Genomic DNA, 16,240 nt, shown 5'->3' on the forward strand with positions numbered 1-16,240 from the left:
CAGGGCTCTATGGGCCTGGGCGAGGCTGACTGGGGACTCCTGGCTTCAATTGCTATGCCAGGAGACTGGTGGCCTGGCCACTACTCTCCCATCAAGGGGAGCTTCATCTGCAGGCTGGGTCCCTGGTCTAGGTCTGGGAAGGCTGTCCCTGAGTCAGTTACTCAAGGGGGAAGGTAGGGACCCTAAAGTGGGATTACAACCTTAGAACAGCAGTTGAACTGCAAGTGCCTGATACAGCAACTTCCTATTAGAAAACACCCTTAAAAAATGGAGGAAGCATTTGGTGAGATAAACCATGAAACACGTGAAACCATTCAAGACGTCAATAAAGGCTGCAGACGAATTTAGGAAACACTTCCATAAAATCATGTTTCACGGAAAATGACTTGCTGATTTACAGTAGCAAAATGTGGATTTGTGTGTATAAGGACGTGAGAACATGAGGAAACTGTGGACTTGTTGACTTGGAAAGAATGTTTTAAGTTTTCTGCATAATAACAAATAGTTCTAGCTGATTGTTGGCAATGTACAACATCCACAGAATACTCAAGATGTGTCCCCTGGCTGGGTGCAGCAGCTCGTGCCTGTAATCCCAGCACTTTGGGAGGCTGAGGCAGAAGGATCGCTTGAGGCCAGGAGCATTCAAGATCAGTCTATTGTGAATACTGCCGCTATAAAGGGTTTTGGGATTTTGGGTCTATACCCAGAAGTAGATTCACTCACTTTTGACTTTGCATTCTCTGAACTTTGGAGGAGATACTTGAGAACTTCTAAATGTCAAATAAAAATAAAGATTTAGACCAGCCTGGACAGCATAGCAAGACCCCATTGCTACAAAAAATTTAAAAAATTAACCAGGCATAGTGGTGCACCTGTATGTAGTCCCAGCTAGTCAAGAGGCTGAAAGAGGCTGAAGCAGGAGGATCTCTTGAGCCAGGGAGGTCGAGCCTGCAGTGAACTACGATTTCAACACTGCACTCCAGTCTGGGCTACAAAGCCAACTCCTGTCTCTAAGAAAATAATAATAATAATAATAATAATAATAATAATAATATTATTATTATTTTTTGAGACGGAGTTTTGCTCTTGTTGCCAGGCAATGTTGTGATCTGGACTCACCACAACCTCTGCCTTCCAGGTTCAAGTGATTCTCTGCCTCAGCCTCCTGAGTAGCTGGGATTACAGGCATGCGCCACCACGCCCAGCTAATTTTGTATTTTTTGTAGAGATGGGGTTTCTCCATGTTGGTCAGGCTGGTCTCGAACTCCTGACCTCAGGTGATCCTTGCCTGCCTCGGCCTCTCAAAGTGCTGGGATTACAGGCATGAACCACTGTGCCTGGCCAATAATAATTTTTTAAAAAGATGTTTCTTTCCACCAAGAGAAGCAATGGAGCTGGGAGCAGTGGTCTGCTGTCTGTGGCCTAGGGCTGGGACTGACACCCTAGCATTACTGAGGCCTGGTGACCACAGGGTTGTGGCCTCCTGGCTGGTGCTCCAGGACAGGCCCAGCAGAAAGACCTCGCCTGAAACATCCCTTTTTCTTCATCTTGAACCTTGGACTTGCAGTTTAAATCGGGGCTTCCTGTCACCAGACTTGTTTTCTTTATGAGGGAAACACAATCCCTCCAGCGCCTGGGCTGGAAGAGCAGGCAAAGCAGTCTAACAGTGCTCTGTTTGTGGCGTTCTCATCTTATGCAAAACCTCCTGAAATAAATCAGTCATCCTGCAAGCGGGAAGAGGTGGGGGCCAGAGGAGGAGGGAGAAGGTGGGGAGCCAGGGGATGGGATGCCCTGCCAAATGGGAAGAAATGCCCCAGCCGGCTCAGCCAAGCTTTCCCGTCCCCACTCCCCGCCCCCCCTCCACCATCAATGGGACACCCCAGAGGCCCCCATTGGCCGCCTCATCACTTTGTCTGCCACCAGAGGGCGGCACACGCGGGCTCTGGCACCTGGCTTTCAATCTGTATGGCAGCTTCAGCAGGCCAAGCGTCTCCTGGCCTCCGAACTCACTGCCACACCTCCACGGTGCCTCTACCCGCTCAAAGGTCATATCTGGGGGAAATGCAAATTTGATGTTTCTTCTGAAATGTGACCTCTGCAAGGACAAGGGGGGCCTCTATGAATGTGGCCGGCTCGGGATGTAGGGGCTTTGCACAAGCCTGGCTGTCACAAGCCTCAGGGTGCTGAACTTGGGGAGGGAGGGATGGGAGGAGGGAGAGAGGAGGGAGGCAGGGAAAAACGGAAAAAAAAGGAGGGAGGAAAAGAGGGAAGAGAGAGAGAGGAGAGGAGGAGAGGGAGGGAGGGAAGGAAGGAAGGAGGGAGGAAGAAGGAAAATAAGGAAGGGAAGGAAGAAGGGAGGGAGGAAGAAAGAAAGGAGGAAGAGAAGGAAGGAAAAGGGAAGGAAGGAGGGAAGGGAAAAAAAGGCAAGAGAAAAGAAAGAAGAAAAAACCAAAGAGCCATGACTATGCAAAATCGAGTTTTATAAGTTAGTATTTAACTTCAATTTTTAAAATTTAATAATTTAGCCATCACTTTCTTTTTGTGCAGATGTTATTCAAAATTTCCAGCAAAATTCTGAATTTCTCTGCAGAGAGAAAGCGCTCCGCTCCAAGTGTCGAGGGTTAGAAATGAGAATTCGAAGTCTTGCGTCCTGGAAAGTTTTGATAAGCAAATACGGCTGAGCTCCCGCGCTCTCTTCATTGGCTGCTTCTTCACCGCCAGATTTTGACACAAATAATCAGATTGAAAATCAGGGAGGGGAACAGAAGAGGAAAAACACACAGAGAGACAGAGAAAAAAGGAGAAGTATCTATTTGTGCAAAGAGTCACACAGTTGACAGAGCAGAGACCAGTCCCGAGCGAGGCTTTGCAGTTCCCACCTCGGGAAGCTCCGGCAGAACCCAGGCGAGGGACAGCTCCGGCCAGGTGAGTGCTGGAGGATGCGTTTCTGCGCTTTTCTTTTGAAATGTGCCTGCGCGCCACAGATGGCTTCACAGTAGGTTCCCTGGCTCGTCCTGCAGTCCTAGGAAGGGTGAGGTGGGCCGGAAAAGCTCTGGAAGGCAAGGAGCCAAGGGAGAAACAAGGTGAGGACGTAACCTCATCTGAGACACTCTGCTGGGAATTACACCTTTGCCGGCTGTGCAGAAACACTTTTCAAAACTTGATTTTAGGCTGACAGGCGTCACCTTCGGGCACAAAGTCATACCCACAACCCAGCTGTCCTGGGGACCTGGGCAGTGCTCAGGGAGACACACTTCCAAGTGTCTGAGTTGTGTTCCCCCTCGGAGACAGTCCCAGACTCTGAGGACTTAACTAAGGTTCCTGGGACACGTTTTTGTTGTTGTTGTTGTTGTTGTTGTTTGTTTTTTGTTTTTTTTTCCTGAGACGGAGTCTCACTCTGTCATCCAGGCTGGAGTGCAGTGACGCGATCTCACTGAAACCTCTGCCTCACAAATTCAAGCAACTCTCATGCCTCAGCCTCCCAAGTAGCTGGGATTACAGGCACGCGTTACGACACCTGGCTAATTTTTGTATTTTTAGTAGAGACGGATTTCACCATGTTGGCCAGGCTGGTCTCGAACTCTTGGCCTCAAATGATCCACCCACCTCGGCCTCCCAAAGTGTTGGGATTACAGGCATTAGCCACTGCGCCCAGCCAATTCCCGGGACACTTTGAGAGTCAGGCACTCTCCCCCTCAGAGCCTACTACGGGGAGATGACAAGGCTACCCTCTCCCACACACTGCCCAGGCCCCAGGAACAATAGGAACAACCATGGGGAGATACTGTTTCAGCTCTCCTTTCCCTGTAGACTGTAGTTAGCCCTTTCCACCTATTTTTGTAGGAAAAAGAAAAAACAACAACAAGTTTAAATGTTAAGGCATCTGGGGAGACATGTTCACTCTAAAATAGGACTTGTAAAGAGGAGGTCTGCAGAATTGACGTGGGTATATGCCTGTGCACATTTTTCTGGGGAGAAAGTCCACAGCTTTCATGAGTTCTTAGGGAGCAAATTCAGTTACAATCTGTGGGCGTGAGTCTGGTAGATATTAGAAGCTAGCCGAGCTGTGCCTGACCGCCTGGACGCGCCTGTATGTTTCTTAGTAGGCAACAGGTAAAATATTTCTTCCAAGTCTAGCAAAGTGTCAAGTTTCTTGTCCTTAGAAGTGTTGCAGAAGGAATTCTTTGGACAAGAAAATGCATAATTCTCCTTGCTCTTTCTGTCAGATTTTGGTCTTCCTGAAGAGTGTTCTTGGGGAACGTTGGAGAGCTATACCTGGTTTAGGTTTGATTAATGGAATCACTCAAAACCAGTGCAGACTATTGCCCCAAAGCTTTAAGGAGGGGAGGGGAGGGTGGGTGGGAATCTTATTGCACAGTACAAGGATTTTCAAAGGCTCTGGGACCACATGGCTCCAGAATACCCAGGGAAAACAGCCTGATCAAATTGGATTCTTCACTGTCTGTGCCCCAATATCCAGACCCTTGGTTGAAACAACAGCAAACGCCACCACCCTTAGTCTAGAGGGAGGCTTTTCATGTGTTCCTTGCCAGGAATTCAAGCCAATGGGAGCTGCTTTAGTCTAAAATATAGAGATATGCAGAAAGAGTTTCATTCACTCACTTTTCTTTTTATTTTGATAAAATACACATGACAAAATTTACAATTTTAGCCATTTTCAAGTGTACCATCCAACGGTATTAAGTATATTCACATTGCTGTGCGACCGTCACCACCACCCATCCACAGAACTGTTTCATCTCGTCAAGCTGAAACTTCATACTTATTACACAGTAACTTCCATTCCCTTCCCCTCGCACTGGCAGCATCTATCTTTTTCTGTCTCTATGAAATTGCCTATTTTAGGGACTCATATAAGGAATCACACAGCATTCGTCCTTTTGTGACTAGCTTATTTCACTTAGCATAAATCTTTCAGGTTCATCCATGTTGTAGCATGTCCATCATTTCCTTTCTTTTTAAGGCCGAATAATGTTCAATCATATCGCTAGACAACATTTTATTTGTTTGTTTGTTTGAGACGGAGTCTGTTGCAAGGCTGGAGTGTAATGGTGCGATCTTGGCTCACTGCAACCTCTGCCTCCCTGGTTCAAGCGATTCTCCTACCTCAGCCTCCTGAGTAGCTGGGATTACAGGCACCCACCACCGCACCTGGCTGATTTTTGTATTTTTAGCAGAGGCGGGGTTTTGCCATGTTGGCCAGGCTGGTCTCGAACCCCTGACCTCAGGTGATCTGCCCACCTCGGCCTCCTAAAGTGCCGAGACTACAGGCGTGAGCCACTCAGAGCGGCCTTAGACCACATGTTGTTTGGACATTCATCTGCCATGAACACCTGGCTTGCTTCCACCTTATGCCTATTGTGAATAGTGCTGCTATAAACATGAGTATGCAAATATCTATTTGAGTCTCTCCTTCCGATGATTTTGGGTCTATACCCAGAAGTAGATTCACTCCCTTTTGACATTGCATTCTCTGAGCTTTGGAGGAGACATGTGAGAACTCCTTCTAAACTTCAAATAAAAATAATGATTTAGACCAGCCTGGGCAACATGGCAAAACTCCGTCTCTACAAAAAGTACAAAAATGAGCCAGGTTTGGTGGCGTACGCCTGTAGTCCCAGTTACTCGAGAAGCTGAGATGGGAGCATCGCTTGGGCCTGGGAGGTGGAGGTCACAATGGGCCAAGATCAAACCACTGCACTGCAGCCCAGGTGACAGAGTGAGACCCTGTTTCAAAATAATAATAATGATGATGATAATGATAACGATTACTTTCTGCTGGGGCCCCTGGGCCTGACCTGGGTGCATTTTCCCCTGACTCCTCCTTGGACAAGTCTTGTTGTTTCCCCTTGTTTTTTTTTTTTTTTTTTTTTTTTTTTTTGAGACAGAGTCTCACTCTGTCACCGAGGCTGGAGTGCAGTGGCACCATCTCGGCTCACCGCAATCTTCACCTTCGCCTTTTGGGTTTCAGTGATTCTCCTGCCTCCCAAGTAGCTGGAATTACAGGTGTCCACCACCACACCCAGCTAAGTTTTGTATCTTTAGTAAAGACAGGGTTGCCTGTCTTTACCATGTTGGCCAGGCTGGTCTTGAACTCCTGACTTCAGGTGATCCGCCTGCCTTGGCCTCCCAAAGTGCTGGGATTACAGGCATGAGCCACAACGCCCGGCCTCCCTTGAGTCTTTAAACATAAAGGAAGTCAAAAGGGTCCTCTGTAGTTGACCCTGAGAACCAGCTGAGTCTTACCCAACCCTCCCAAAAAGGGAACCCGAGTGACAAGTCTTTTAGTCAAGGTGGTTCAATCTCTCACTGAAGGTCAACGAATTCTACATGGGATTTTAGAGCAAAAGGGAAGTTTAGAAATCTCTCAGCCCAACCGTCCCTTTTGAGAGATAGGAAAACCAAGCCCCAGGTTGGTGGCTGATGTGGTCACAAACTCCAGGACCCCAAATCAGACTCGATTCCTTGGGCAACACAAGGGGCCTCATTACAGGGACCTCACAGGCCTGTTGATCCAAGTCCTACTGGAAGTTAGGGTGCTGGCTCCTGCCAGGGTGCAGGGTCGCCTGTCTTCAAGGAGCACTGACTGAGATTCTGACTCAGGGTCGGGGCGCTCTACCAGGATCGGGGGGTTATGAAGTGATGTTAACAGTGGGCCTCTTTCCGGAGGTCCGATACTATCAGGGCCTCTGTTTTATGAAGAAATCCTAAGCTTCTTTCATAATCTGTGCTCTTAGCTCTTTCTCAGAACGGAGTTCGTGTGAATCAAAACCAAGTGGTTGTTAATTAACTACAGTATAGGTGATTGGTTCCTGTTTTTTCTTTAAAAAAAAAAAAAAAAAAAAAACCTCTTCTAACAGGGGCCAAAAGGAAGTTCGCCAGGTGCATTTGGCCCCTCTGTAAGCCGGAGGGCTTGGCTGTGGCATTGGCTGTGTCCCTGTCACTTGCCAAGCTCAGGGGAGAGCACACTGGGGGGAGGCAAGAGAAGGGGTGTGGGGCTCAGGGGAGATCACTAGAGTAGGCGTGAGAATCACCTTCCTGAAGCTGGAGAACTCTAGAAGCCAGCCCCACCCTGCACTGTGCCTAAGTGAAAAGTGCTTGGCCAGGGCTCTTGAGTGCTAGAAAGTGTCCTCGTTGTGGGGCCCATTGTTGGAGTCAGTTGACCTGAGGTCTCCTTGGGCCCTGAGCCCAAAGGAAGATCAATGCTTCCTGAAGGAAGGTCTGTCCCTGGCCTGGCCCCTCTGAAACTCTTCAGAGGGTCACGTGGGTCTTTTAGGAGCCTCGAAAAGACTTGGGGGTCAGAGGGTTTGATTTTTCTCCCTTTTTTTTTTTTTTTTTTTTTGAGACGGCGTCTGGCTCTGTCGCCCAGGCTGAAGCGCGGTGGTGATGCGATCTCAGCTCACTGCAACCTCCGCCTCCCGGGTTCAAGCAATTCTCCTGCCTCAGCCTCCTGAGTAGCTGAGACTATAGCACGCGCCACCATGCCCAGCTAATTTTTGTATTTTTAGTAGAGACGAGGTTTCACTGTGTTGGCCAGGCTGGTCTTGAATTCCTGATCTCGTGATCTGCCCACCTTGGCCTCCCAAAGTGCTGGGATTACAGGCATGAGCCACCGTGCCCGGCCTGATTTTTCTCCCCTCTTGCCCCAGCACCCCGCATTTCCCTCTGTACTGCAGGTGGTGGTCACCAGGTGCTGTGAGGACCTCTGACAGGGCTGGGTGGCACAGTGGCTTGAGAGTAAAATCCTAACAGGCCAGGAGCCCTGGATCGGTGTCACTTTCCTCTCTACACCTCAGTTTTCCTACCTGCAACCTGGGAAGACACTGCTTGACACAGGCACGTGAGGGAGTTTCAAACTGCTGTTTTCATCCCTAGCACATCGGCTCCACTCCCTCTGCAGAGACAAAGCCATGCCAGGCACTGCCCAGCACTTGGCACCCAGTCTGCACCGAGTAACTGCCCACCTCCTGGGCTGAAAGTCAAGAGCATGGAGGCCTGGGGCCAGACAGACCCCAGTCGTGCCCTGCCCACTCTGCCCCGGGATCCTGAGCCCTCCAGGCCTCAGCTCCTCCTTTATGAAATGGGACAGCAGCGGGACTCAGCATCTGGATTAAGCATCAGGATTAAAGGTGTAATAAACAAGGCAGGCTAAGCAGCCCCCTGCCACAAGGGTTGACGGGCGCCTCCTTCTATCACAGAAGCCTCGGCGAGTACCTTTGGTTCTAGCTGATTTCCTCATAAATATTACGCGGGAAAAAAGATCATCTTTTGATATTTTGATAGGCAAACCATGCCCCTCACAGGCCCCTTCAAAACAAAGTGCGAGTCGAACCCCGCACCCCCAGCCCTCCTCCTGCTCACTGGGTCCCCTCCTCTCCCCCTAGGGTCTGGTGTCCCCAAGGGCTTTCTTGAAGCATAGAAGAGTTAGAAGCGGGAAGGAAGGGGGGTGTGGGGAGCCCTGGTGAGGGAGGGGGAGGAGGCAGGAGGAGGAAGACGTGTCCCTGGGAGATAAGGCCGTGGGCTGCCCCCGGCCCGAGCCTGTGTTCAGACAGCCGAGCATCTGACCGCGGGAAGGGACCCCAGAGGCCTTCAAGGCCCTTTCTCCTAATTTTAGAGCTCAGAGAGTACAGGGCCTCGAGCACGGCCCTGGCTTCGGGGAGCTGCTGCAGCCCTTGACACAGGGCTCACCCCATCTTTTGAATGCACCTGCAGTGGGCTGGGCGCTGGGATGCGCGGATGGGCACATGCTGAGCGCCTCCCATGCTCGCTCCTGATGGATAAAGGTCCTTTCTCACTCCCCACAATCCCATGGGGTTGGATTGGGATCCCCATTTAGCAGATATGGCCACTGAGGCTCGGTGATGAGTCTTACAGCTGGCAAGGGCTGGGCCTGAGCTTGGCCCTCTGTGCAGAGCCCCCAGTCCAAACTCCTGATGTCCCCAGGCTCTGGGCCAGGAGGAAGCAGATCTGGGCACAGTCAGGTCCCTCTTCTGCCTGGCTCTGGGTCATCCCTTTGGGGAAGGGGTGAGTCCCTGGCCCTTTTCCCAGCTGCATTCTCTAATCTCCCACCTCCCACCCTGCTCCTGGGCCAAGGCCTTATCATCCTGGCCCTCACTGCTATTCTGAAGCAGCTGTGATCCCTTTCCCGCCTTCTCTGGACCCTATCACCCCTGCAGCCTTGCATGGCGGCTGGCCCACGGGGATGAGGGGTGGGACTCTTCCGAGGCCTCAGGCGTGGGCCTGGTGTTGGTCTGGGTGCAGCCTGGGGGCAGAAAAGATAGAGGACCATAGGATGATGCTCTCCAGGAGCCCCCGGGGGAGCCTCACAGGCTGAGTGCAGGGATGTGAACCATTCTGGGGGCCAGGCGGGGCTCTCAGCTCCAGAGGGCTCTGCAGGGGAAGCCAGGAGTCCTGGGGTGGTCAGGCTGGTCAAGCCCTGTCACTCCCCAGCCCTACCTGGGATGGTCCCCTGACTGATGTGGTCCTTGGTTTCTTCCCCCGCTCCCTGACCGGTGGGGTCAGTAGTGACGCTGGGCTGCCCACGGAAGCTGGGGGATATTCACCTCTTCTCCTGTGTCCGTGAAACTTCAGGCGTCCGGGTGCAGTGCAGTGGGGGCTCCTCTCAGGTCTTGAGTCCCCCCACCCCATTCCTCAGACAGAGAAGGCCCCTGTCTCTCTAGGGAACAGAGCCTGGGCCAGGGCTGTGGACAAGGCACAGCCCTGCTCTGGCAGCCGTGGCTTGTAGCTTGCAGGAGCACGTGGATTGGCAATGTCCCCTCGTTTGCTTCAGCTTCTCTGCCAGAGCCCCCTGTGATAGACACTGAGCACCTGTGGTGCCCTTGTCAGCACTGCAAGCCTGGACATCCCCCCTTACAGCAAAGGGAATAGGCCCAGAGAGGTTAAGTGTCTGTCCCAGATTGCACAGCAAGTGAGCTGAGATTCTAACCCGTGAACCGCTGATTCCAAAACCTAAGCTCAGACCATCTGTTTCTATGGCCTCTGAAGGTGAATCTCACTGGTACCCAAATGTAACTTTCTAGAATTGGGGTCCACCGTGTGTCACAGAGGGAGACCTTAGCCCCTGCTTTTCCTTTTCTGCTCCATTGCAGCCCAGATCGTGCCAATGGGAGCAGGCTTGTCTGAGCGTTTTCTAGGGGGCGATGCATTTGTTTCCTGGTGAAGGAGCAGTGAGGGAAGTTAGGATTTGTAGCTGCCGTAACAAAATAGCACAAACAGGTGACTTAAAAACAACAGAAATTTATTCTTTCATGGTTCCGGGGTCTAGAAATCCAAAATCGAGGTGTCCACAAAGTGGGTTCTTTCTGGAGACTCCAGGGAAGAGTGTTTCGTGCCCCTCTCCGAGTTCTGGCAGCTGCCAGCACTGCCTGGCATCCTCTGGCTGATAGAAGCATCACTCTCTGCTCTGTTGTCACAGGACATTCTCCCTGGGTGTCTGTGTCTCTGGGTCCAAATTTCCATCTTCTTATAAGGACACTAGTCATCTTAGATTGAGGGTCCATCCGAACCCAGAATGACCTCTTCATAACTTGATTACATCCGCAAAAGCACACTATTACTAATAAGGTCACATTCACAGGTTCTGGGTGGACATGAACTTTGGGGCCCACTGTTCAAGCCAGTAGAGCTGGTGTTTGAGCTCAGGAGGAGGTTCTGAGATATGGGGGGTATTGTTCTCTTGTCCTTCCCAACCGCTCCCATCCCTCCCTGTTGCAGGTGTGGGGTGCACACTGAAAATGCCACGCTCCTTCCTGGTGAAGAGCAAGAAGGCTCACACCTACCACCATCCCCGTGTGCAGGAGGATGAACCGCTCTGGCCTCCTGCCCTTACCCCGGGTGAGTCAGAGCCAAGGCTGGCGCCCTGCTGAACCCACCGGAGTCTTTCTGCTCTGTGTGATGGGGGTGCAGCAGCGTCCCTCCGGCAGCAGCCTCTTCTTCCAAGCCTGGAAGCAGGAGTGCAGTAAATGTGGGTTGCAGATGAAAGGGGTAGATGAATGAATGATGCCCTCATCCCTTCTGCCCTGTTGGGGAGATGAGAATGTCGGGTTGGAGCCCATACTCAGTTACTGACATGTGGGGCCTCACTGGAGGCTCCATCTAGGGCTGGAGCTGGGTTGCTCAGAAAAACGGACTGGTCCAAAGTCTTTCCCAGGATCTCCTCCTGGCCTCTTCTCACCCCCCTGCCCTGGGCAGGGCCCGGGAGAATGAGCCGCCAGAAGCAGCCGCAAGTGGATGTCTATCTGGGCCTCCTTCTCCTAGGGAGGGTGTGCCCTCCTTGCTCCCTCTGGCTTCCCAGAAGCTGTGGCTACTGATGCTGATGGTCCTATCTCCCTACAGTGCCCAGAGACCAGGCCCCGAGCAACAGCCCTGTCCTTAGCACCCTATTCCCAAACCAGTGCCTGGACTGGACCAACTTCAAGCGAGAGCCGGAGCTGGAGCAGGACCAGAACTTGGCCAGGATGGCCCCGGCACCAGGTACCCAGCTGCGACCCCCTGTCATTCCCCAGGGAATGCCAAGGGGAGGAAGGATGAAGGGACTCTTACAACACGGCCCCTTGGGGCCCTGGAGTCAGGAAGGACCCACAAAGTCACTGGATGCAGCCCGGGCTCTGTGGTTTCCGCTTGGGCCTCCCAGACAGGGAGCTAATTCCCAGATGCGGGCTAGGTGGGGGAAGAGGTAAGAAGCAGCAGCTGGGCTGGTCCATGCAAGGGGTGAGGCGGGCACTCTGGAGTGAGGGCGGGGCTGTTTCTGGACTGGAAAAGCTGAGGAGCCACAGGGACACAGGCATCCCCAGCAGTAAGTATTGGGTTGACACCCTGAAACCCTCCGCATGAGGTGATGAAGGTGGTGGTGGGTGGTAGAGGGTGGTGGGAAGTGGGTGCCCTATGTTTGTTTTATTTCATTTTATTTTTTGAGACAGGGTCTCACTCTGTTGCCCAGGCTGGAGTGCAGTGGCACGATCTCAGCTCACTGCAACATCCGCCTCTCCGGTTCAAGTGATTCTCCTGCCTCATCCTCCCTAGTAGCTGGGATGATAGGTGTGAGCCACCACCCCTGGCTAATTTTTGTATTTTTTTGGTAGAGACAGGGTTTCACCATGTTGGTCCGGCCGGTCTCAAACTCCTGACCTCAAGTGATCCTCCTGCCTTGGCCTCCCAAAGTGCCGGAATTGCAGGCGTGAGCCATCGTGCCCAGCCCCCTGTGTTTAAATGAGTAACCAGGCATGTGTCCCTATCTCCACAGAGGGCCCCATTGTGCTGTCCCGACCCCAGGATGGGGACTCTCCACTGTCCGACTCACCCCCATTCTACAAGCCCAGCTTCTCCTGGGACATCCTGGCCTCAACGTATGGCCACAGCTACCGGCAGGCCCCCTCCACCATGCAGTCAGCCTTCCTGGAGCACTCCGTCAGCCTGTACGGCAGTCCTCTGGTGCCCAGCACCGAGCCCGCCTTGGACTTCAGCCTCCGCTACTCCCCGGGCATGGACGCGTACCACTGTGTGAAGTGCAACAAGGTGGGCAGTGGGGGGTGTGGGTGGGCACCTGGGCGCTGCTCTCTGCACTCCCTCTCAGCGCACTGGTAGCTCTGGGTGTTCCTTGTGCTGTGAACGTTGGGACTCTGGTGGGATTAATGATCAAAACGTTCGCCCTCATCACCATTCATTGAGCTCTGATCATGTGCCTGGCCCTGTGCTAAGCAGTTGACAGGCATGAGTGCCAGGAGGCAGATAAGGGTTAAGGTTCAGAGAGGTTAAGTCACTTTTCCAGGATCAGACAGCAAGTAGCTATCAGAACCAGCATGCAAACCTGGCTCTGGCCAGCCCCAGCTCTTAACCACCGGGCTATTCAGCCTCTAGAGGAGCCAAGGAGGGGGCTCCAGATCCCCTCTCTCACACCCAACTTTGTAGATGGAAGACCGAGCCACAGAGAGGAAAAGGGACCTCCCTGGGACACACAGCAAACAAGTAGCAGAACTGGCGATCCAGTGTCCCTTCCTCTGTGCACCCTGCCTTGGCCGGAGCTGGGCGTGGAAGAGACTATGGGACCCCAGGCCTGTTCCCCTCTCTGCAGCCCCCAGTGGCCTCACACGCTGCCCCTGCTTCCAGGTCTTCTCCACCCCTCACGGGCTCGAAGTGCACGTGCGACGCTCCCATAGTGGGACCCGGCCCTTCGCCTGTGACGTCTGCGGTAAAACCTTCGGCCACGCCGTGAGCCTGGAGCAGCACACGCACGTCCACTCCCAGGTGGGCACCTGGCCCCGTGCGGGACTCCCAGCCCCACTCCTTTTCTGTGCTTCCCCAGGGAGCCTGGGGGCTGCGGCTGGGTCCCTCCCCCTGCTCCTGGGGGTGATACAGATTGGGAGGGGTCCCCTAGTACCCACCTCCCTGAGTCTGGGTCTCCAACACCTGCCGTTAACAGACTTCCTACCCTTAACTAAACCACTGTGCAGACCACAACCATCCCTGCCTCAAGGAACTCACTCTGGGTTAGTGGTCATGAAATGTGACCCTCTAAAAAATTTCTGAGATCAGTCAGTCCATCAGTCAATCAACAAACATTTACTGAGTTTTATTTTAAGCGGTATACCGTGAAGATTACAAGGAAAAATCCCACAGGAGGCCAACGAGGCTCCAAGCTCCAGTTTCACCTCAGAGGCAGAGATGAGGGGTTCCCGGGTCCTGCTCCTCCAGGCCCTATCCTCCAGGCCACCCCAATGGAGTGTCCTATTCCGCAGGGGATCCCGGCCGGGTCCAGTCCTGCGCCTGCGCCTGATCCCCCGGGGCCTCGTTTCCTCCGGCAGGAGCGCAGCTTTGAGTGCCGCATGTGCGGCAAGGCCTTCAAGCGCTCGTCCACGCTGTCCACCCACCTGCTCATCCACTCAGACACGCGGCCCTACCCCTGCCAGTTCTGCGGCAAGCGTTTCCACCAGAAGTCGGACATGAAGAAACACACCTACATCCACACAGGTGAGTGAGTCTCACCTGCCTGCACCCCCTGGGCAGAGCACCCCCACCTTTCCCTAAGAGATGCATCAGAGGCCCCCAGCGTGAGGCTGGGAGTGGGGTCTAGTTACAAAGTCGAAGGCCACTGATGATGGAGGGCTGGGCGCCTGTGCTGCTTAAGTGTACTTAATACATGGAAAAATTACAGGAAGGAAACAGCAAAATCTCAACACTGGTGATCTCATGGCAGAAGTGAGACTAGCAATCGAATTGCTCATTCATTTGTTCACTCATTCACTCACTCACTTGCTCATTCATTTGTTCACTCATTTGCTCATTTATTCACACATGGGCTCACTCGTTTGCTCATTCATTTGTCCACTCATTCATTCATTTGCTCATTCATTTGTTCACTCATTCTCTCACTCATTTGCTCATTTGTTCACTCATTCACTCATTTGCTCATTCATTTGTTCACTCATCCTCTCACTCATTTGCTCATTCATTTGTTCACTCACTCATTTGCTTATTCATTTGTTCACTCATTCATTCATTTGCTCATTCATTTGTTCACTCATTCATTCATTCATTTTCTCATTCATTTGCTCACTCATTCATTCATTTGCTCATTCATTTGTTCACTCATTCTCTCACTTATTTGCTCATTCCTTTGTTCACTCATTCATTTGCTTATTCCTTTGTTCACTCATTCATTCATTCATTTGCTCATTCATTCCCTCCTTGCTATTAGCTGAGTGCCTCTTTTGTGCCAGGTGTACCAGACTTGGAAATGCGTTGATAAACAAGATGACTCAGCTGCTGCCCCTAACCACCCTATAATCCAGTAGGGGTGGGAGGAGGGTCCAAGTTGTGTCTTCGCTTCTCTCTCCTTTCTAATTATTTTCTAAAGTGAATGTGAGTTGGCCACGAGAGAAAACATAGGGAGTTATTGGAAAATGAACCCGGGGGCGGGGCAGTGGAGCGGCAGGCCTGGTGAAGAGGCCCTGACCCCGCCCTTGCTGTGCTGCGCTCCCCTCCCTGCAGGTGAGAAGCCGCACAAGTGCCAGGTGTGCGGAAAGGCCTTCAGCCAGAGCTCCAACCTCATCACCCACAGCCGCAAGCACACAGGCTTCAAGCCCTTCAGCTGTGAGCTGTGCACCAAAGGCTTTCAGCGCAAGGTGGACCTGCGGCGGCACCGCGAGAGCCAGCACAATCTCAAGTGAGGCTGCGCCGGCTCCCAGCTCCTGGCCAGCCTGCCCTGCGGTCCTGTCACCTGGAGGCCAGCCTCTCATGCCCAAATCTCCAGTCTCCTGGAGGTGGGACTGGACAGGAGTCTTCCAGCTTGTTTTGAGACTCACAAAAGTGTTGTGCGACCTTGGGCAAGTCACTTTCCCTCTCTGGATCAACATTTCTCCTGCTGCCAAGTGTGGGAGCCTGGCTGGGTCTTTCTGAGCAGAAGTTGTTTCCACGTGTGCTCAGGCGCCTTCCTCTAGCAGAGCACAGAAAGCTAGAATACCCGCAGGGAGACAGGGATGCGGAGAGTAGACGACCAGAGCTAGGACTCACAGACAGACCCTCCACCTGCCTGCTGCCCACTGAGCTGGGACCTAGTCACCTTGGATTTTAGCAGGCCTCTTTCTGGCTGCAATGGGCAGAGTCAGAGCTGCCTCCCACCCCAGTCAGAGGCCTGGCACCCCCTCTGCTTCGGCCAGATGTGCTGGCTGACCCCGACTTCCGACCAGCACTCAGCTGGCCGCTGAGGATTCCAGCGCTACAACCAGGCCATGAGGCTGGAGAAACTGGCAGTTATTGCTGTCAAAAGCCTGTTCTGTCAATTGCTGTCAATAAAATTAAAGATACAGATTTGCCGCCATGTGACCAGCATTCATTGCCTCTGAGGTCCAGGGTACTGCACGAGGCTTTGGGGGATGACGGGGGGAGGCTTGAGGAGCAGAGAAAGCTATGGAGGCACTCACAGGCGAGTTGTGGAGACCAGTATTCAGCCCCCACGTGCACAGACCCACTGAAGAGCCAGTAGCAAGCAGAAGGGGCCCATGCGACAAGACCACAGGGGTGAGCAAGGCTAGTGCAGCTGGGGCGGTATCCGTTTCCTGTGGCTGCTGTGACAAATGACCACAAACTTAGTGGCTTAAAACAACACACACTTACTCTCTTACAATTCTCGAGCCAGAAACTCAAAATGAGTCTCATGGGGCTAAATCAAGGTGTTAGCAGGACTGCGTTCCTACAGGAGGCT

General features: G+C 52.6%; 1 protein-coding gene across 2 annotated transcripts; it reads left to right on the plus strand.

Annotated features, from left to right (window-relative positions):
- Positions 1-1,972: 1,972 nt before the first annotated feature.
- GFI1B (growth factor independent 1B transcriptional repressor) lies at positions 1,973-15,846 on the plus strand. Of its 2 annotated transcripts, none has more exons than XM_008005831.3 (8): positions 1,973-2,045; positions 2,548-2,925; positions 10,756-10,875; positions 11,377-11,514; positions 12,284-12,555; positions 13,147-13,284; positions 13,842-14,007; positions 15,028-15,846. In XM_008005831.3, the coding sequence occupies exons 3-8, from the start codon at positions 10,776-10,778 to the stop codon at positions 15,204-15,206; spliced, it is 993 nt and encodes a 330-aa protein (XP_008004022.1). In that variant the 5' UTR covers positions 1,973-2,045; positions 2,548-2,925; positions 10,756-10,775; the 3' UTR covers positions 15,207-15,846. The 2 variants fall into 2 exon arrangements, with proteins under 2 accessions (XP_008004022.1, XP_008004021.1); XM_008005830.3 differs by having other exon boundaries at positions 13,776-14,007; positions 15,028-15,818.
- The last annotated feature ends 394 nt before the right edge of the window (positions 15,847-16,240 follow it).

The sequence above is a fragment of the Chlorocebus sabaeus genome, chromosome 12 (genome assembly GCF_047675955.1).
Source record: "Chlorocebus sabaeus isolate Y175 chromosome 12, mChlSab1.0.hap1, whole genome shotgun sequence".
NCBI lineage: Eukaryota > Metazoa > Chordata > Mammalia > Primates > Cercopithecidae > Chlorocebus > Chlorocebus sabaeus.

Bases quoted from the DNA above. Each gene is read 5' to 3' on its own strand.
- GFI1B (XM_008005830.3), top strand. From the start codon at position 10,776: ATGCCACGCTCCTTCCTGGTGAAGAGCAAGAAGGCTCACACCTACCAC. The intron at 12,556-13,146 runs GTGGGCAGTGGG...CCCTGCTTCCAG, and splicing joins ACTGTGTGAAGTGCAACAAG to GTCTTCTCCACCCCTCACGG. The intron at 13,285-13,775 runs GTGGGCACCTGG...CCTATTCCGCAG, and splicing joins ACACGCACGTCCACTCCCAG to GGGATCCCGGCCGGGTCCAG.